The 21,323-nt window shown below is 37.4% G+C and overlaps 2 protein-coding genes across 2 annotated transcripts; one reads left to right on the plus strand and one right to left on the minus strand.

The window, feature by feature from the left end:
* Positions 1 to 1,811: 1,811 nt before the first annotated feature.
* Positions 1,812 to 3,212, plus strand: LOC130712931 (uncharacterized). Its single transcript, XM_057562743.1, has one exon. The coding sequence runs from the start codon at positions 1,812 to 1,814 to the stop codon at positions 3,210 to 3,212; it is 1,401 nt and encodes a 466-aa protein (XP_057418726.1).
* A 10,485-nt stretch (positions 3,213 to 13,697) lies between these two features.
* LOC130712932 (subtilisin-like protease SBT5.4) lies at positions 13,698 to 17,185 on the minus strand. The gene is made up of 11 exons (XM_057562744.1): positions 17,096 to 17,185; positions 16,817 to 16,926; positions 16,623 to 16,720; positions 16,363 to 16,524; positions 16,132 to 16,246; positions 15,487 to 16,024; positions 15,193 to 15,290; positions 14,858 to 15,103; positions 14,650 to 14,764; positions 14,346 to 14,559; positions 13,698 to 14,251 (listed from the first exon to the last, which is right to left on the minus strand). The coding sequence occupies exons 1-11, from the start codon at positions 17,183 to 17,185 to the stop codon at positions 13,698 to 13,700; spliced, it is 2,340 nt and encodes a 779-aa protein (XP_057418727.1).
* Positions 17,186 to 21,323: the final 4,138 nt, after the last annotated feature.

Below are 21,323 nucleotides of genomic sequence, written 5' to 3' on the forward strand. Positions count from 1 at the left end.
GCGACCAAAGATACAGCAACACTCTATTGTAAAAGAATGTGAGGCGAAAAACATCACTACAGGTATGCCTTTGGAATCTGCAGAAGGAGTAGGAGCACACCAGCTGCGTTTGTCTAGTTTTGATGTAGATGAGGAATGGTATCAATGCTGTGCAAGAGCACGTACGCTGGAACCGAAGATAGTCCAGGTCTTACAAGATGAATTCGCTCAAATTGGCATGTATAATTTCCGCTTAATACCGCTCGGAGCAGACGAAGTGGTACTAGAATTTGAGAACAAGGAAGAGAAGGAGAGTACCCTTTTGGAATGTGGATCTTTTCTAGAGATGAAATTGTCTGAGATTAGGCCATGTACCATGCTTACCTTCGGCGTAGCTCACCTAGTCTGGATTCGTTTGTGGCAAGTCCCGATGGGATTATGGACGAAATCGTTTTTTACTGCTGTGGGTAACAGATTGGGGAGCTTTGTGAGCGTGGACCAAGCAACTGAGTTCAGACATAGGGCAGATTTTGCACGCATCCTTGTGCGTATGCCTCATCCGCTTTTCCAGAATTTTACCATGGCAGTTGACGTTAATGGAACTTCATGTATTATTTTGTTAGAGAAAGATGATTCTGGGTATGATTACGGCAAGATGGAAGCAATGCCATCTACACCGGTGAAGATTTACAACTCGGAGGATGATGCACATTCAGATGACGAATTAGGGGACACAAATGAGTGTAAAGTAGATGAACCATCGTTACCGGTTGAGAAGGATTGTGGTTCTGGAGGAGAGGAGGAAAATAACGTTGACAAAGAGGATGAAGCCTATCGAAATGAAAAGATGGAAGGTCTTCAAACCATGGAGGAGACATGTGGTTTCATGGGGATTGGAGGCGCAACCTTCACTCAAGCGATCGCCGGGGAGTCTATCGCGCCGGAGACGACGGCGGCTCCGGTTTTCCTAGCGGCTTTGGGGCAATCTGGAGGGGAGGCAGAAATTTCAAATTCGATAGTCATCAAAGAACCCATTAATTCAGTGGAGGAATTACAGGAACAGTTACAGACGTTACAAGACTCAGGTTACACGCATGATGAGATTAAGGGGTGGTGGAAAAATTTAAATGTGGACGATATCTTATCAAAAGGAAAACAAATCAGTTTTAATGAGCTTCAAAATTCTGTTATTAATATGGCTAACAAATTTCCTGTTACAGGTTATTCCTTTGACACACAGGATTTGTTTTCTAATTGCTATCTGCCTATTAATTCCACTGAGCGGGCCTCACATCACACAATTCAGAAACAAGGGCAAAGGCCATGTTTGTCTTACGGTTCTCCTAGCACAAACAACTTATTCAGGTTTGGAACTTCAGCAAACTTTGCCTCAAAGGAAAAAAAACACGTTCAGGGTGATATTTTTGTCCGCACAAACCCTCATCAAATTGTGAGACAATTTGCGACTTGCTCTTCATCTCTGCCACATGAGCGTGAATCCAAATTTCCTCAGTTCCAACAGAAGCCTCAATCTCCTCCTGCGTGCTTGAATAATTCCACTCCGGCGCCAATTTGTGAGCAGGAAATTCCATCTTTATCATCACCCAAAAGTAGCTCGCAGCGGGGGCGTCCTAAAGGGAGCAAGAATAAGCCTAAAGCACTGCCGGTGGATTTTCTGGAGCCAGTGACGGGTGAGGATGGTGTGACGACACGGGCACAGAGAGCATGGCTGATTGGTAAACAGTTGGGTCTTAAACCACGCGGTTCAGAAGCTTTGATGCTAAGAGGGTTGGAAGCTCAAATTCGTGAGAACCATCCTCATCTTAATTGACATGTCAGGGCCCTGGCTCACCTGGAATGTGCGTGGGCTAGGAGACACAACAAAGAGGGAGGCAGTTAAAAAAGCAATATTGCAGTTGAGATCTGAACTTCTTTTTTTCCAAGAAACTAAATTAAATGAGCAGCGACAACGTACAATTGAAAAGTGGACTCAAGGTCTGAGCATGAATCACGTGGAGGTTTTTTCTGAAGGGGCCGCGGGTGGTCTTATGTGTCTATGGCGGGAGAGCAACCTTCGTGTTCTGTCTGTTGTGAAGGATGTAAGTTTTATTTTTTTGACATTACATGTACCAAATATTGATCAAACTGTGCTGGTAGGAAATGTTTACGGTCCACACACTCTACTGGAGCGTCGTTTATTGTTTGAGGCTTTAAAAGTTCAAGTGCTGAGTCATGTTGGTATGACGTTCATTGGTGGCGACTTCAATGCGGTTCTGTTAGGATCTGAAAGGTCTTCTGGGGGAGTTCTGGATGCCGGCGATGCAGTCTTCCAACAGTTTGTACATGAATGTCACTTAAATGACTTGCCATTGCTTAATGGAAAATTTACTTGGTTTTCAGGTCGTAATGATGGTTTATGGAGTCGTTTAGATCGCTGGCTAGTGTCTGATGATGTGCTAATATTTTTCAATAATATTTCTCAGACTATTTTTGACTGGAGTGTGTCTGATCATAGAGCAGTAGGCCTGTCGTTTGGGGTGCCTGATGCTGGCCCCAAACCTTTCTATTATTTTAACCACTGGGTGGAGGAGGATGGGTTTAATGATCTGGTTGAGACTTGGTGGAGGTCTGCAGTGTATCAAGGATGGTCTGGATATGTTCTGCAACAAAAATTAAAGGGGTTGAGGAGGAAGATTAGAGAGTGGCGTAGGGGGAGAGGGGCTTGGGGAGTTGAAAAAATTGTATCTTTAGAAAGCAGACTACAGGAGGTAATGGGGGCCTTGGAAAATCAGGGGGGGTCAGAGGCTCTGACAAAGGAGCGGAGGTCTGTTTTGGAGGATTTATGGAGAGCTTACCGCGAGGAGGAAAGAGTATGGCGTCAGAAATCTAGGGTGCGTTGGTTGAAGGATGGAGATAGGAACACTAAATTTTTCCACCGCATGTGCAAGGTCCGCACTGTTAAGAAAAATATTACTCAGCTACGGTATCAAGGCAGATTGCTAACATCTCCGACGGATATTAAAGAAGCTACGCGGGATCATTTTCAGAATTTTTTTCGGGTGGCAGATGTGCCTCGACCGTGGTTCCAGAATCAGAATTTACAGAAGGTTTCAGATGTAAATAATCAATTTTTGGAAGCAGCTTTTTCACTTGAGGAAATCTGGGAAGTGGTCAAGAATTTTGATGGAAACAGAGCACCTGGACCTGATGGATTCAGCATGGATTTTTTTTAAAAAAATTTGGAATTTAATTCAGGCTGATCTGCTTAATTTTTTTAATGATTTCTATCACACAGGGCGTATGTCGAAGGGTTTGAACTCTACTTTTATTGCTCTCATTCCCAAAGGTGGTCATCAAGAAGTGATTTCAGATTATAGACCAATTAGCTTGATTGGCAGTGTGTACAAGTTACTGTCAAAGGTGTTATCTGTTCGGCTGAGCTCGGTGCTTTCTTGTCTGTTGTCTAGGAATCAGTTTGCTTTCACAGCGGGTCGCCAGATTGCTGATTGCTCATTGATTGCTAATGAAGTTGTACATTCCATGATTTCAAGGCCTCAGGGAGGTTTGTTATTCAAAATTGATTTTGCTAAGGCGTATGACAGTGTTGAGTGGGGTTTTTTGTTGGAAATAATGCAGGAGATGGGTTTTGGTGGACGATGGATTAGATGGATGCAAAGCTGTATTTCTTCTGCTTCATTGGCGGTTTTGGTAAACGGATCACCTTCTGATTTCTTTACAATTGAAAAAGGCTTAAGGCAAGGTGATCCGCTCTCACCCCTCCTTTTTAACATTGTTGCGAACGGGATGTCATGCATGTTGAATTAGTTGCTACAAGGAAATGCACCATGTGGGGTGGAAGTGGCTCCGGGGCTCCGCCTTAATCACTTACAATTTGCTGATGATTCTTTGCTTTTCACTGATTGTGATCGGACTCAGTATCAGGATATGGCCTTGGTGGTAGAAACTTTCTTGTTTTGCTCTGGATTAAAAGTTAATTTTAGTAAATCTGCAGTTTATGGGGTGAATGCGCCAGAAGCTATGGTACAAGGGGCAGCAGCGTGGTGGAATTTTCAAGTAGGAACCTTACCATTCATGTATCTTGGCTCTCCACTTGGAGGTAATCCTAGGAGGCTTTCGTTCTGGACCCCGGCTTTAGAGAGACTCTCGGGCAAGTTGGGTACTTGGAGTTCACGCTTTTTATCCTTGAGTGGGAGGTTGGTTCTCATTAAATCTGTTTTGAATGCTGTTCCTTTGTATTATATGGCACTTGATCGAGCCCCAAAGGGTATTATCTTGCGAATAGAGCAGATTATGAGGCGTTTCTTGTGGGGAGGTGTGTCGGGTGCTAATAAAATAATGTGGATGGCTTGGGAGGATTTATGTAAGGGGAATAGGTATGGGGGATTGGGGGTAGGCTTTCTTGAGTGGAAAATTAAGGCAATGCTACTAAAATGGGTTTGGAGGTTTGGAAAAGAGAAAGAGGCTTTATGGCGGGAGGTGATTTGTAGAAAATATTATTTGCCTGTGGAATTAATATCGTTGAACTTAGATATGTTAGACCAGAAAAAATTATCTACACCTTTGGCAGATGTGCGTGCAATATGGAGTGAAAGCGGTTTGGTTAGGAGTGTTTTCAGGGATGGGTTGGCTTGTCAGGTGGGACAGGGGGCTGGTGTATTATTTTGGATAGATCATTGGACAGGTCCGAGACCTTTCAGGCTCATCTTCCCTCGTGTATTTGCACTAGCTTCGCATAAGAGAGCCACAGTTCTAGAATGCGGAACGACGGCAGGCCATAAATGGGTATGGAATATATCTTTTGTGCGGGACTTTCTGGGTTGGGAAAGAGAACAACATAACGACTTCCAGGCTGTTCTACAGCAATTGGTTCCTAAGCAAGGGGTAAATGCAGATTCAGATTGCATTGTATGGAAACATGATAATATGGGTTTCTTTACTGTGAAGTCCCTTTGTGCAGTTGTTGAGGCACGCTGGTTCACAGAGGAGGGTTGGATGGTTCCAAATTTATTAAGGCCTATTTTACCGTCAAAAATTGCTTTATTTATGTGGCAGGTGCAGAAAAACAGAATGACTACAAAGGAGAACTTGGCGCGTCGAGGAGTGGCTTTGGAGGAAGGAGTGGCATGCGTGTTCTGTTCATCACAAGCTGAATCCGTGACCCATCTTTTCTTGCATTGTCCGAAGGTATGGATCTTATGGGTAGTTGTATTGTATAGAGAAGGTGTCTGGTGGACGATACCTGGTTCTTTTCAGGTGTGCTTGGCAGAATGGGGTTCACTACGTCAAATTACTTCAAGAATCCTCTGGGATTTGATCCCATATGCGATATGCTGGGTGGTGTGGCGGGCTCGTAATGATGTTATTTTTAATGACAAAGTGTATATCGCAGAAGAAGCGTGGGAATCTCACCTGTTTATGTTATTCTCTTGGATAAAGGCATGGTGGAAGGAGTGTCCTTACGGGGCCGATCTGTTTGCTAGAGGATTCACAAAAATTGATGTTATTGAAAAGGTTAGTGCTCGCTTGGCTGTGCCTTGGAAACCCCCGCAAGGCCTTACCTTAAAATTTAATGTGGACGAGTCTTTTCAAGCTGGTTGTGGTGGGGTCGGTGGGATCTTGAGGAATAGTGCGGGGATTGTGGTTGGAAAATTTTCTAGAAAAGTAGAGGTCCAGAGAGCTGATGAGGCGGAGGTCCTGGCCATTTTGTATGCGTTGCTTTTTTTCCAACAACATTTGATTGTTTCTGTGGAGGTGGAAAGCGATTCCACTTTAGCAGTTGGCTGGGTCAAAGGGGAAAAAAATAGACCATGGAAGCTCACAAATGAATTGAACATGATAGATTATTTAATGCCGCTGGTGGTGTGTAATGGGGTAAACCACATTTTTAGGGAAGGGAATGCAGAGGCGGATGAGTTGGCTAAACAAGGGTGTTTCTGTGAGGAGCCCGTCTGGTTATTTTTTCAGGTTTAATCTTACGGGAGGCTGGTTGTGAGTTTGTTGGTTGGTATTTTTGTTTCTTGTGTTTGCAGGTAATTAGCAAAGACATCTAATATTTGCTCGCAATTTGCTGGAGTGTGTGTCGTGATCATGAAGTGCTGCTATAGTTATGTCCCTTGCTGTTTTGCTGTTGAGATTATTGTTGGTGCTGTTGCTGAAATTACTGTTTCTTTGCTGCTGCTGTGTTCATTGTTGCTGATTGATGCTAGTGTGCTGATGTTGTTTTTTCTGCTGAACTTGGATCCTGGTTTGCAATTGCTGTTGCTGGATCTCTCGCTGGTTCTGTTTGCTGTTGCTGGAGTGCCGTTGTTTTTGTTGCTGTTGTTGCTGATCTGCTGGTGTGCTGTTGCTGCTATTGCATGCTGTTGCTGTAACCGATTGCTGTTGTTGTTGATTCCGCTGGTGCTGTTTGCTGTTTCTGTAAATGCTGTTGTTTTTGCTGCTGTTTCTTGCTGCTGCTGTTGCTGATTGATGCTGCTGCGTTCTTGCTGTTTTTTATGCGGATCTGGATTGCTGGTGCTGGTTATGTCTTGTTGTTGCTGGTGCTGCTGTTGAGGCGTTTGCTGCTTTTGTTTTTCATTGTTTTGCTCTTAGGTAAAGGAACTTAGACCAGAGGAGGGCAACAAATGTATTGTTTTTTATCGTTTGCAGAATGACTAACCCAAGACAGTGGTACTCTTTTTCCTTGGTAGGTTTTTATCCCACTGGATTTTTCCTAACAAGGTTTTAATGAGGCCTTGTCTTGGGTGATGTTTGTAGTCATTTTGCGGGTTGGTGGTGGGTTTCTATATAGCTCTGGGTTGTTATTGAGCTAGTTTGTGCTTAGACAGATTATTCATTCTGTACTATTTCACCTCGAGTTATTTTGGCTCAGGTCTTTATATTAATAATATCCATTTAGCTTTCTAAAAAAAAAAATATATATATATATATATATATGTATGTATTCATATGAGAATTAGAAACAAAATATGAGAATTTGAGAGATGCGATTCCGCTTTTTAATATTTAATAGACACAAAAAATCGCATCTAATATTTAATAGACACAAACAATATATTTTCAATTTAGGAAAAAAAATAAACAAAATACGCGAAAGTGATTTTATGCTGAAAACTACAAATTATTGTTTGATAAAAATCTACTTAGGCAGACATAAAATGAGAAAAACATCCCTATAAGAATAAGATCGTTACTAATTTTCCTTACCGTCACACAACCTTTTCATCTCATTTTATTCATACATCATGAACATGAATTATTGCTTCAACCATCTTTGCCAAATCAATTTGTCGATGCATGAATGGTTTGTTGTTGTAAGAGTCCTTAGGGCTTGAAATTCTCAAGATGACGATGAAGGATTGGATTCACCCATTGTCCTATAATTTGTTGTTGATGGATTCAAATGTTGAGTCCATAGAGTCCGATATTATTATTACTAACCCAATATAGTTTATTTTACTTCATAGTCAGTCAATGATTGGAACCTACTTGATTTATAGGGTCAAAAAATTGGAACAGATGCTTGGCATACTATTGCAAATCGTTTTGAAGATATAATCACAGAAGATTTAGTCTAGTGATTTCAATTTTTTTCGTATGACGCATTTTTCAGGATTCCAATGCATCTAGGCATCGGTACAATATAAACTTAAAGAGCCTAATAAAAGTATTTTCGTACGACAATTATGTGGTTTCTAGGCATGTGATCGAGTTTGATAGCATGTTTGCCTTGAGTTCAATCATAGATTTTTTATCGGTAAGTAAATTTCTTAATTCATTTTATTTCACATATATTTTCAATTCCAACAGGTGATAATAATATCATTTCAGATGTCATGGGTTCCCTTACGAACGTCAGAAACGAAATCTCATACATGTGAAATGGAGTGCTTACGAAAATCAAAGAAATTTAGATCGAATCTGATGAGTGTGTAATTTGATTTATCTTTACAAAAGGAACACACAAATTCAAATTTTCAATTTAAATAAAAAATCAAAGATAAAATACTACAAATGAAGTAAAGTTATTTATTGTTTTCATAGGAAAAAATTTAAATGTGTTTTGTTCGATAAATTCGTCGGCAATTTGAACGCATTTATAAGTGCAAGCGATATCTAACATATTGTTGTTGTCATATTCATGGAAAAAAATGACAATAATCAAGGTACATTTACATTTTTTTGTTCTATGTACTAAAGCGACTTTTGTATATAATACTCCCTCCGTTCTTTTTTAAGTGTCGTTTTAGCATAAAGCTCTCCAACCAAGATATTGGATTATTAGAGTTGTTTTTCCCATTCTACCCTCTCACATCCCAGTCATAAAGTCATAAAGCTCTCCAACCAAGATAGTAGATTGTTAGTTTTTTTTCCACTCTCTCATATCATTAAACCATCTACCATTCTCACTCAATCATAAAGTCATAAAGGTCTTCATAGTTATTAAGAAAGAAGAATTTTATGGAAAATGTGAAGTGGAGTTATTGAAAATGTAAGGGTATAATTGACAAAATGGAACCTAAAGCATCAAAACGACAGTTAAATAGGAACAAAAAAATTGTTCTAAAATGACACTTAAAAAAGAACTGGGGAGCATATTTTATGTATATGACACCCGACTCCAAAAAAAAATCCAGTTGAATATCAGCTAAATACTGGGTTTTTTTTAGGGAAAGCTCATCAACTTATATCAAATAGAAAAGGTTGAATTAGCAAGTAACAACAGAGAAATACAATCAGGGGGATTATCCCACCATGAATATGAGAATTCATAGGCCCTAGCAGCTAAAGTATGGGCTACTACATTTGATGTTCATCGAACATGAGAGATACCAAAAGCTAAATATTGAGTTTAAATGCACCAAAGTTATGTTTAATCCTAACATTCATGGTTGTTTAGTTAATTTAAACAATTTTAATTATGTTTTTAAATATATTTATGTCATTATAATTATTTATCTTTGATTTGAACATTGCAGGGTTTTAACTTTGCTTTGGGAGCTCTAACGCCTCATGATCTCTGATGCCACTTTGCTATAAGGCGTTTATCAATGTCCACAGCAGCTGCACATTGAAAAAGACTTTGAAGGAAAAATTTCAAAAACCGTTTTCACATTTTATCTAATTGTTTTTCGGTTTTCTAGCTACCTTTGAATTTTAAATTATTTAGTGTGACTTGACACTTTTTGAAGGATTCGTTACTTCAAAAGAATGTCTATTATCTTGCTCCATTTATTCAATCTACAAAACACATTCTATGGTTTCCAAAAGAACTAAAAATCACACCGTCGACAAATTGATCCTAAAACACCGTACTTTGCAACATCAACTTCGCCAATATTAATCTCTCTTTTTTAGAAAAAAAAAATATAATATTTTTAAAGAATTAAATTAGCATATTACAATCATTCATTGCAACCAAGATGAAATAAACACAACTATGGTAAAATATATAAAATTTACCAAATGATTACAAAATAAAGTTCACAATTTCTTTATAAACACAATGAAACTCATATATAATTTTAAATTCTCCCGTGCAAGGCACGGGTCATAAACTAGTATATATAGATTAAGAGAGCATATTAAAGAAGCCTCAAGGTTGTGAAGTAATTGAATCATATCCCTTGAATATATGTTTTAACCTAGGATTCCTATTTTAGCCAAATATACTTATTAAATTCTACCAACTCTTTAACTTCCTAGACAAGTGTGAAGACATATTTTAGAATTAGGATTCCATGACTTAGTCCCTTAGGTACGATAATTGAGACTTAATTATTGTATTATTTTTGTGATAGAGTGCACGACTTGCTCTTTATATGTGGATTTGAAATGCAACAGAGATGTGATAAGAAGGAAGATAGATATATGAAGAAAAGATAGGGTCCGACTCCTCTAAAGTGAGTGAGAGTAAAGTAAACATCACAACCATTAATTGAGTAATTTATTGACTTTTTCAAAGTAGATAATCACTATTAATGGTTATGATGCTAACTTTACCTCACTCACTTTCTAGGAGCTAAATCCAAAAAAATAAGTTAAAATGAGATGTACGTAAGAGAAAGATTAGTGTAAATACATCAAAGTTGGTAATTTGCGGAAGTCATCGTTGATTCACATGTATCATAGTTCATCCTTATCGAACATTCTATTCCTGTTTTTTGTCACTATTTTCTTTTTTCACCAGCGTGTTTGTTTATTGTTTATAGGCAAATGTTTCTCCCTCTGTTCTACAAAGATTGTTGTTTAAGGTTGTGGCACAAAGAGTAAGATGACAATTATTGATAGTACAATGTTACTATAATACCCTTATGTAGTTTTACTAGTACCATGTGCACCTAAATTCTACCTGGATAGAGAAAAATGTAGTTAATGGAGAATAGTTGTGGTTGATTAATATGAAATGTGATAAGTGAGAGAAAATGTATTAAATGGGGGTAAATGTTAAAAAAATTAGTAAAAATTACATTGGTTTTCTAAACCAACAAACGTTTTGGAATATTGAAAGAGTGTCCAAAACAACAACTTTTCTGGAACGGAGGGAGTAGTTGTTAGTAATATTAGTAAATTAGTCTCTTCTCAGTTCAAACCCTAGATCTTTCACTCTTTATCTCTCATCCAACTCTTATGTCTCATACTTCTTACCACTTGAGTTAACCCTCAAAACTCTTCACCTTTCACTAGCGTGTTTGTATGTGCAATGTTTAGCTCAGTACACTCTAAACATACTACAGAATTAGCTTATTGACACGCCCCAATTGCCACTTCTAGGCGGAACCATGGCAATAACTCATTTTCCACGGTTATAAGCGGAACCGTGGCAACGAGGGGGAAATATTTTATTATTTTTTTGGGGGACCGTGGCAATAGGTTGAGTTTTCATAATCTCCCCTTCGCGCGACACTGCAAATTTTCCCTCTTCATCGATATGTTCTCTCTATCTCTGCAAATTTCACCCTCGATATGTTCTCTCCATCAAAACCCTAAAGCTTGTCCTGCTTGCATCCATCGCGCAACACTCTGCAAATTTCACCCTCTCTCGTTTCCCTCTCTTTCTCTCCCACACTCCCTCTCGATTAGTTGCCTCTTGAAGTTGAACCCACGCCCAATTTCCCTACTAATCAGAGAAGCCTGGGTGGTGGCTCAGGCCTTGAAGAACCTCGGCGAGACAGAGGTTGTGTCGGCGATTATTGGGGGAAAATTTTTCTTTGGTGACTGCGGTTGAAGATTGGTGATATATTTTCTTCTCTTATTATTTTAATTTCATCCAGAATTATTATCATAGTTTTCATGATTTTCAATGTATATATCTAATAATGACATACATATCAGAAAAGTTATGAATGCAGTGAAATGAAAGATGGTTCATATAAAAGCTCTTTTAATTGTTCTTTCTACCTTTGTTTCAGTTTTGTCAGGAATGTCCCTCATTGCATTTTCAGATTTGGCCAGAACTTTCCATGATATTGGCCCAAGAGTAGTTTTTATAGCTCACTTGAGAGAGTATGTTCTCAAGAACAATTAGATATCAATATTATTAGTTTTGTTTTGGACAAATTAGTGAAGTGGGTTCAGTATTGTTATTGTCTTGGCTGGAATATTTGAATGTAGGTTCTCTTGGCTATAATATGTGAATGTTGTTGTTCTCAACATGTGATTTTGTGCAAGTTTATTTTTCTTGTATTTTTTTCTTGCTTATGGGTTCAAAGTTCAAACACCCCTCCCTTCCTATTTAAAATGCACTATAAAAAAATCCGAAAAGGGAATTGTATTTTGTATACAACATATTGCCAAAATAGAGGCCACATATTGCCACGGTTCCTCCCTGGATCGTGGAAATAGAGGCCATATATTGCCATGGTTCCTCCCTGGACCGTGGCAACAGAGGTCACATATTGCCACGGTTGCTCTTTTCCAACCGTGGCAATAGCGAAGCAATTGTCACGGGCGCTGTTGCCACAGTTAAACCGTAGCAAATGGGCGAGTTTAACCGTGACCATAGGCCTTTTGTGTAGTAGTGAAAACACGTTATTTAAAAGCTACACATTAATCTGACTTTTTGTTTAGATTTATTTTGGAGAAGTGAAACCAACACCCACTTACTAAAACATCCAATTGTAATCACCACAACAACTTAATTATTTGTCTTAATTATTTACGTTTAATATGAGATGCAAGTAAATAACATAAGAAAGGGGGGTTGGTGAAAAGAATATTAGTTCTTAAGAAAACGTTTAAGTGTGACTTTTCGTAAACCGTTTAGTGCAGCAGAAACATAAGCAAGTAAGGCAGACGATCAACACACATAGATTTATACTGGTTCACCCTAAACGATTGGGCTACATCCTAGTACTTGGCCACTACCAAGATTTTCACTAGCAAGTATCAAGGACTTCTCCAATACAAGTATTCTCAAGGACTTCTCTTACAAGTATTATCACGAACTTCTCCAAGTATTCTACAGGATTCCTCCTACAAGTATTTTTCAGGACTTCTCCCACAATCTTTACAAGATTAGTTCACTCTACAGGATTTCTCTTCGTCCAAGAGTAAAGGTAGAGAATTTATAGCACTGGAACTCTAAGTGTTTGGGTTCAGATTTGACTTTGGTTCACTTAAGAGTTTTGAATCTAAGAGAGAAAGGAATAAAGAGATTTGACTCTTTTAAGGTACGAGGTTCTCTCTTTCACTTGCAAAAATAAAGGCTTATGTTTGACACTTAAGAAGTTTCTGCTTGAGCTTTGAATGCTTTGAAGAAGATTGGAATGAATGCTTGAGTTCTTGACTTTCAGAAATTAATTCTCTTGGTCTTCAATCTTCAAGAGTGCCTTATATACTCGCTTTCTAGTGTTGTAGCCGTTGTGAGACTAAATCCGACCGTTGCTCTAGCCGTTGTGTAATAAGATCAAAACATCGATTCAAAAGGCTTCGGTTGATAGCTTCATTAAATGCAAGCTCAGAAGCAAGTCTATCCTTTAGCCGGAAAGGTGATGTTTGTCAGCTAGTAGGTGGCGATAGACTTGGACTACTTTCCAGACATGAGACAATTGGGAAATATGATGTTGATGGCTTGTCCTTTTCCCTAGTTGGTCAGCATTCCTTTAGCTAAAGTAAATTAGTCTTCACGTGATCAGATTTGAAAGTAACTCAATTGGTTGCATTTTGATTTGAATGTAGGGCAATTGGTTTCCTTCTAATTTGAATATAGGACAATTGGTTGCAATATGACTTTAACTTTGGCGCTCAAAATTTGTCTTCAATATTTCTAACTGATGACGTGGCATTGGACGGTCAGAGAGTTGTGTCTTGACTTGAATGAGTTTGCTTGTCAAACAGTCTTGTGACTTCTGAAGTTTCTCTTTTTGTGATGATTGAACGTTGAAGCATATAAGATGAAATGAGTTTCTCCTGAAATTCAAGTGTTATAATAAATTTATTTTGCTATAGAAATACTTCTATAAAAATTGTTATGATCAAAATAAGATTTTAAAAACGTCATGATGTGTTTGAACTTAACATAATAGTCGACTTTTGTTTAGTTTAAGGAAAGTATTGAGAAGAGTTTGGAAAATTTATTAGGATATTCGAATTTTAGAAAAAAACAATAGAACTCACAACATGATGTAGCCTTTATTTACGTAATAAAAAGAAGAGAGAACACTACTTTTGATAGGAAAATGCTACCCTAAACCCAACTAGTGTGGAAGCTTAGTAGTCATCTTAACTGTAATAGGTGTATTTACATGGTGTTTACCATCTTTCCAAACCAACCTTCCAAAGACATAATCCTTAATTGGTGACGTTAAGGTCAATGTAACTCTAAACTCCTTTTTTTCACCCTTTTCTTTAAAGCTTAATCTGCGAGGCTCAACTGAAACTAAAACATGTGGAGGTGCCTTGATGTGCACTCTATACTTGTTTGGGGACCCAACATTGGTAAGAGTACGAGTAACATTAACTGAGTGTCCAAAGAGAAGGTTAGGAATCGTGATTGCTGGATAGTTGAAATCTGTTGCTATATTGAATGATTTTGGACATGTGTAAGGCTTGGGGTAGAACACCTTAAGTTGGGAACTGGTATGGCCACGAACACATAAGAAGTTCAAATAATCATAAATGTTAAGGTCATATACAAGTCCTGGGTCCATGGCACGATTAGGTTGAATGTGCCCTGCACCATAATCAAATGGAGTTGCCTCATTCATTGATGAATTCAGAATAGGCCTTCCGTACTTATCTTTCGTACTTGCTGCAAAAGAAACAAGTTTTTATAATAAAAGGTATAAGAAATTGAATGCCATGATGTTATAGTTATGGGTGTATGTATAAATATTCCTATTTACCTGTAGTCATTATTGCTGACTTGATAGCAGCAGGACTCCAATTCGGATGAAGAGATTTAAGCAACCCAACAATGCCAGAAACATGAGGACACGACATTGAAGTGCCTGACATTGAAGTGAAAGGAATCTTGCGTTCATCAGATGTTTCTTCTGTTGGAGATGCAGCTTCACTATAAGCAGCGACGATGTTAACTCCTGGTGCGGTTATGTCAGGCTTAAGCAGAAAATGTTACAATTACATGATCAGTTAATGTTGAAGATAGCCTAAAGGATGATTATAATTTATAAAAATCAAACAGTAAACCTTGAGAATTGCTTCCTCAAGAAGATTTGGCCCCCTTGATGAAAATGCAGCCATAATTGGAGCCGGTTTTACACCTAGCTTTGTTTTCACTCTAGAAATGTAAGCCTTGGGAGACCTGGATCATACGTGTGCAAAATATAAACTACTATGTAGTCTAACTTTTGAGTCAAAACTAGCAAGATATAATAAGCATGAGCAAGAAAATTACTTTGTATGCTTGATGTAATTAAAAATGTAACTACCATCCTCAAAGTTTATATGTGAAGCAGGGAGCACATGAGGGTCAGCAATAATTTCATTCCCTGAAGATTTGTTATTAGCCAAAATCATTCCAATAGCGCCTGCATGAGCAGCTTGCACACCCTTGTTATTTCTTGCATTATCGCCTCGAAGACAAACCAATATTTTCCCCTTCGACTTCTTTGGATCAAGAGTTCCATTCTTGCAACGAATGCTACAAAAATTGACAAAATTTTAAGAGAATATCCACTACCATAGGTAGAAAATTATTTGAGAATGTCAACTTGGTATAAGTATTCTTACGCATCCATGTCTGATGCATTGTGGGCTTTGACATTAGCAGCACTAACCAATGGGTACAACTTCCCAGATGTTAAGCTAAACTGAGAAAGGCTTTCTCCCTATCAATCATAGAAAAAACACAATCAAGGTGAATTATTAGATGCTAAATGACTCTTATTTCTGTTCTTGCAATTGATATTGGAAATTTCGGGTTTAAAGCTATAGCCAAATTCTCAAAAAGAGATTATAGAATGTGAAATTGTACAATTGAAAATTCTTTCATACAGTAAAGACAATGTATGATAGTTAAAATACCTTAAGGATTCTCATGTTTCCAAGAGTGACGTCACTCGAGAACTCTCTATCAATTGTGCTTGCAGCAACTGTGAGCATCCATGGTTCCAAGTTACATACGGTATTAGGAGAAGGTCCAGAGTTTCCTCCAGAGCTCACAACAACTACGCCATGAGAAACTGCATGGAAGGATCCAATGGATATACCACTTTCAAAAATGTTGACAGGGGTTGTAACATTATAAACTATAGACATCGAAAGCACATCAACGCCGTCACCAATGGCAGCTTCAAAAGCAGCCAAAATGTCTGTTCCAAAACATCCACTTGGACTCCAACACACCTTATAGGATGCAACCCGTGCTTTTGGTGACCCGCCGCTTGCGATTCCCTTTCCATTGCCAAAAACACTTGCTCCATAAACAAAGTTTCCTCCTGCCGTTGATAAAGTATGTGTACCATGACCATCAAAGTCGCGAGCACTAGCATACGAAACATTTTTTCCATGGAAACCAAATGCCTGATAACCTTTGTAAAAATATTTTGCCCCAATCAACTTCCTACATACATATAGTGAAAGTAAAATATTCAAGATTTGGAATATTTTCTTAAATAAAATTAATTTAAATACAGTGTTGAAAAGATTTTGAAAGAGTAAAAGAATAACCTGTTGCAGTGAAACTTGTCTTTGTTGTTCTTGTCAACTTCACATTTTCCATGCCACTTGGTTGGGGCTGGACCCATCCCTTCATCACTAAAACTCTTGGATTCAGGCCAAACACCTATAACACAACACTGCATCTATAACAAGAGGGGGGCACTAGCCCTTGGGCATGATCATAATTGATTTTAAAGAACAAATTTAGCTCCAAGTGATTCTCCATACTTCAATAATTACCTGTGTCTATATTTCCAATGATGATGTCTTCTCCTAGTGATCTTTGCCATATTGATGCCTTTGGAATTTTACCCTTTTCCTCCATACCAAGGAAATTCCATGAGTGAGTTGTGGCCAAATTATGTTCTTTGTCTAAGAAAACTGATACCACATTCGGATGCTCTGCATCAACCAAATAGAAATAAATATTATTTGACATAACTATTTGCCTTAATATGCAGTGGATAAATGTGAGATAAATGCATGAAACTGATACTTACTTGCAATATTTGCGGCTTCATCTTCATCAAGTACTGCAGCAAAGCCATTAATATATCTATTATATGAATAAAATATGGCTTCCTTTGCCTTCTCTATGCTGCATGTGCATAAGAAAAAAAAATTAAAATTATTTGTTGATTCTGGTTTGCTCACTTGAGAATTTCATGAACTTTGTGGTTAAAGTCTTTTATACCTTCCAACGTAAGATCCAAGTAAATCATAGTGGTAGTTTGTGGCTGATTCAGCATCAACTGATGTGGGATTTGAACCAAAGGAATGTGATCCTAGGTACACAATATAAGACTAACAAAACAAAGACAAAAATGATTGTTAAGCCACAGTTCACACATCCAAATATGAAAACTTTGAACTGATACAATACATCATGAGTAACATCATCAATAATATCATAAGTTGGATATCATAGACTTGTTATGAATAGTGAGTGATACATGAAGGTTGAGAAGCTTACCTGTTTGATTGCTTGGGTATCCTGCATCATAACAAAAAAAATAAGTGACAATAACACTTGAAAAATTGACAACAACATTGTTTCTCTCATGAATGATTTTGTTTTGCAAAAAATAAATATATTCAGATATGTGCAAAGGTTCTCTGTTTTCTCAGTCCTATATACCTCAGTTTGTGACTGATTTTGAGATCAAATCAGCGTCCTGCTGTGGACAACTATTAGGCATTCCAAATGAAGCAAACTATGGTAAGAAAATCATTCAATATTTTCCAAGACAGGGTTCATTAAAATAAAGAAATGAATTAATGATAACATTTTTTGTTTTTATTTCTTAAGGGAGAAATCATATATATGAATTAATGAAAAAGATTTTTGTTTTTATTTCTTTAGGGACTCCAATCATGGATATGGACAATTTCACCAAAAAAAAATGTATATGGACAATATTCATCTTTTACTACAAGCTAATAATCATATATATATTTTTTTGGTAGATGACGAACAAAAAAGGAAAAATTAAGGTCTCAAATGAGGAACACCAAGGCTATCAGCCAACAAAAGAGGAGCAAGGCCTGCAGGAGGCGCCGTATAAACCACATTCCCCACCACAGACATGTCCGCACCAAGCTTGGCCATAAAAACTGCTGGAGCATTCCCTTTGCGAAGAGTGTGACGCAAAACAACCTGCCAAGATCTCTGAACCAAGGACTTGATAGAGTAGGCAAGAGCAAAATAAGCATGAAACCGAGACACCGACCCCTGAACCATGTCAAGAGCTGAGGTTGAATTAGAGTAAACTAGAACCTGACGATATCCCTGGTCCCAACAAATAATTAAGCCCTGAAGCAAAGCCATCAACTCGGCTTGGAGAATCTCTGACTCACCAATAAAGCCTGCATAACCGATCAAGTAGCAGCCACCCTCATCTCGAACAACCCCGCCAAAACCCGCGGGCCCTGGAATCCCTTTTGAGCTCCCATCAACATTAACACATATCCAACCCGGCTCTGGAAATTGCCAGCGAACCCAACGCGGTTCCCTCGCAGCCCCCACACCAACAGACGCATCGATCACCCGCAGGCCGCAGCAAAGGAGCATCAAAACCATTTACCGTATGAATCAAGCACGTCAAGCCATCACACAACACACAAGCTGGGGAACACACAGTAGGAGCAACCTGGAAAAAATCCTTCTCACGCACATACTTCCCCCTCATCATATTGACCCACAATTTCATGTCGCTACGCATCATGTGCCAAACTTGTTTGCCAAGCATAGCAATATTGGTCTCACAAGCTCTACGAATCCCTAACCCACCTTGTTGTTTGGGGAGAGTCAAAGTGTCCCAGGCCACTAGATGCATCCCCTTAGCCGTTCATTTGTTCCAAATAAAATTACGAGCCACCGAATCAAGACTATGACAAATTGCTTGAGGGAACACAACACAGATTTGACCAAAGTAACCTTGCCGACCTTGCTCAACATATTACTCTTCCAAGAAGATAGCTTACGGGAAACCCGATCCAAAACCGACTGGAAGTGAGCCTTTGTCTGCCTACCTGTGAAAATGGGGAAGCCAAGGTACTTGTCATTACGATCAGTAAATAAATACATTTTCAAATGGCAATTTGAAATGAATTAATATAAATTTTAATCTATATTTCTTCAAATTAAGAAATAATCGCAAAATACTAATTTATTAAATACCTTTATATTGTCTTGTGCTTTTTAAATTTTTAGGTTCGTCTCCATTAATTTCTTTTTGTCCCCATAAATATTTTAAATTATTAAGGTTTTTTTTTGAGTTAGTATTTTTATGGCTACTAGAGGAAAACTTATTAAGTTAGATACGTATGTGTGGGATGAACTGGCACCAATGGCCTGGGCCTTCAGCGAGCTCGCGTCGTCAACACAACAATGGGGACCCGATTAATGCAGCAAGAATGGAGCGTGAAGGGCAGATCTGAGTTGCAGTGGATGGCAGTTGGAATGCAGCGAATAGGCGAATGGGGGAGGGGGGGGGGGGGGGGGGACAGGTGCAGACATGCAGTAGTGCGTGACCAGTTTGGGAATTGGATTGCAGGAGTTTCAATGAGTTTTGGGCATGGAATTGAAATGCATTTCTTGCAGAAGTGTTGGCTATTGATACTGGTTTAATTCATGCATGGGACTGGGAGCTTGGCTTCAAAGATGTTCTTTGTGTTTCTGACTGTAATCAAGTGGTGGATATATTCAGTACTGCAATGGATGTTTCTACCTTTTGGGCGCGAGATACTATTACTAGAGTCCGAGCTCTAATCTCTAAGGGTTGGAGTGTTGAGGTTCACCATGTCCCAAGGGAGAGAAATAATGCAGCTGATTTCTTAGCTCGCCAAACTTTCCGCGAAGAAATTGCGTGTCGAGTTTGGACAAATCCTCCTTCGAATATTTTTGCGTCATTGTATTTAGACGCGCTTTCGTAATATTTTTGTCTTTAGTCTTCCTCTTGAAAAAAAAAAGATACGTTTTTTTAGGTTCATCTCCCTTAAATTCTTTTTGTCCCCATTAATCTTTTAACTTATTAAGTTATATATATGGGTGGGAGGGGTAGCTCACTTGGTTGAGCTAAGGGTAGAAATAGGAGATGGAGGTCCAGGGTTGGTTCGAACTCTGAGGAGAAACATTTGTAATTACTAACAACTAACCACTAACATTTTCCTATATATATATATATATATATATATATATATATATATTTATGAATCGAATTGTAAAGGAATTATCTAATATGTGAGTAACTTATGGACCTATAGGGCCCGTTTGGTGATCAGTATAAGATATTATATGACATGATAGTAATCATATCCTATTGTTATCTGTTGTTTGTTGCACCAGCAGAATAGAATAACACTATCCTGTCTCCTATCTTATCTTGTCCACCATGTGTAAAAGTTATCATGAGGGGGGAGTTATAATAGCACAGGATAGGATACCAGTTATATATTTTCTTTCAGTATCCTAACTCCAAATTAATTTATTTTAATATTATATAATTTATAATCATATTAATTAATAAATATAAAAATATTAATTTAACTAAATAAAAAATAAATAAATTATTATTCATAAATAGTAAAATAGACTACTCAGTTACAAATATTGATTTATTAATGGTAATAGTCTAATTTAATATTTTTATTTCCTATTATTTAAATTTTTTTATCTACTTATATAATAATTTAAATATAAATTACTTTTGAAATAATAATATTTTTAATTTATTTAATTTTTATTATATATCACGTGTCATAATTAAGTGAAAACTAATTGGTTACAAATATTGATTTTTTAATAGTAATAAACTAATTTTCTATTTTCATCTCCTATTATTTAAAATTATTTATTTACTTATATAATAATTTATAATTTAAATCTAAAGTACTTTTGAAATAATAATATTCTTAATTTAGTTAACTTTTATTGTTAATTATCACGTGTCACGACTAAGTGAAAACCAATTGATTAATTGCATAATTTTATTTAAAATATAGGCTATCTTCAAAACAATAAAATAGGCTAATTAATAAAATTTAAATTAATTTTAGTTATTTTAAAATATAGACCCATTCATGAAAATGTATAAAAAATTAAATTTAATAGAATGGCCAATTTTAAAATGTATTATTTATTCAAATATATTTGATTCATTTTTCCTTATCATATCATGTCCTTATCATGGGCACCTCAAACATAGGATAGGATAAGAGTCTGTCCTGCTCTTATCATATCTTGTTGCTATCTTGTTCACATATCATATCCTATCATGACCATCAAACGGGCACATAGTATTATATATAAAAATAAATGAAATTTTATACTACATATGATAGTTTCAGTTACTCCATGTGTGATTTAGACAACCTTATTTAAACATGTGCAATTAGTTTAATTAGTTAGTGTGAGATATTCTTAAAAGTTGTTTGGTTAACAATAAAGTGTTGGTCCATTGGTAAGCAAGCTAGATTCCTATAAAGGTGAAGTCACATGATCTAACTTTTGGAAAGTCATTTATTAAGAGGGACCGCCACCATATTCCGAACAGGTTAACATCTTGAAGGACAAAAAAAAAATTGATTGATTAATAATGTAAAAATATCTATCCATGTACATTTTTATCTTTTGCTAATACTGGTGAGCTTTGAAAATTAACCACCGGACTGTAGAAGCCTCAAGGTTGTGAAGTAATTGA

Source organism: Lotus japonicus, chromosome 4 (assembly GCF_012489685.1).
Source record: "Lotus japonicus ecotype B-129 chromosome 4, LjGifu_v1.2".
Lineage (NCBI taxonomy): Eukaryota > Viridiplantae > Streptophyta > Magnoliopsida > Fabales > Fabaceae > Lotus > Lotus japonicus.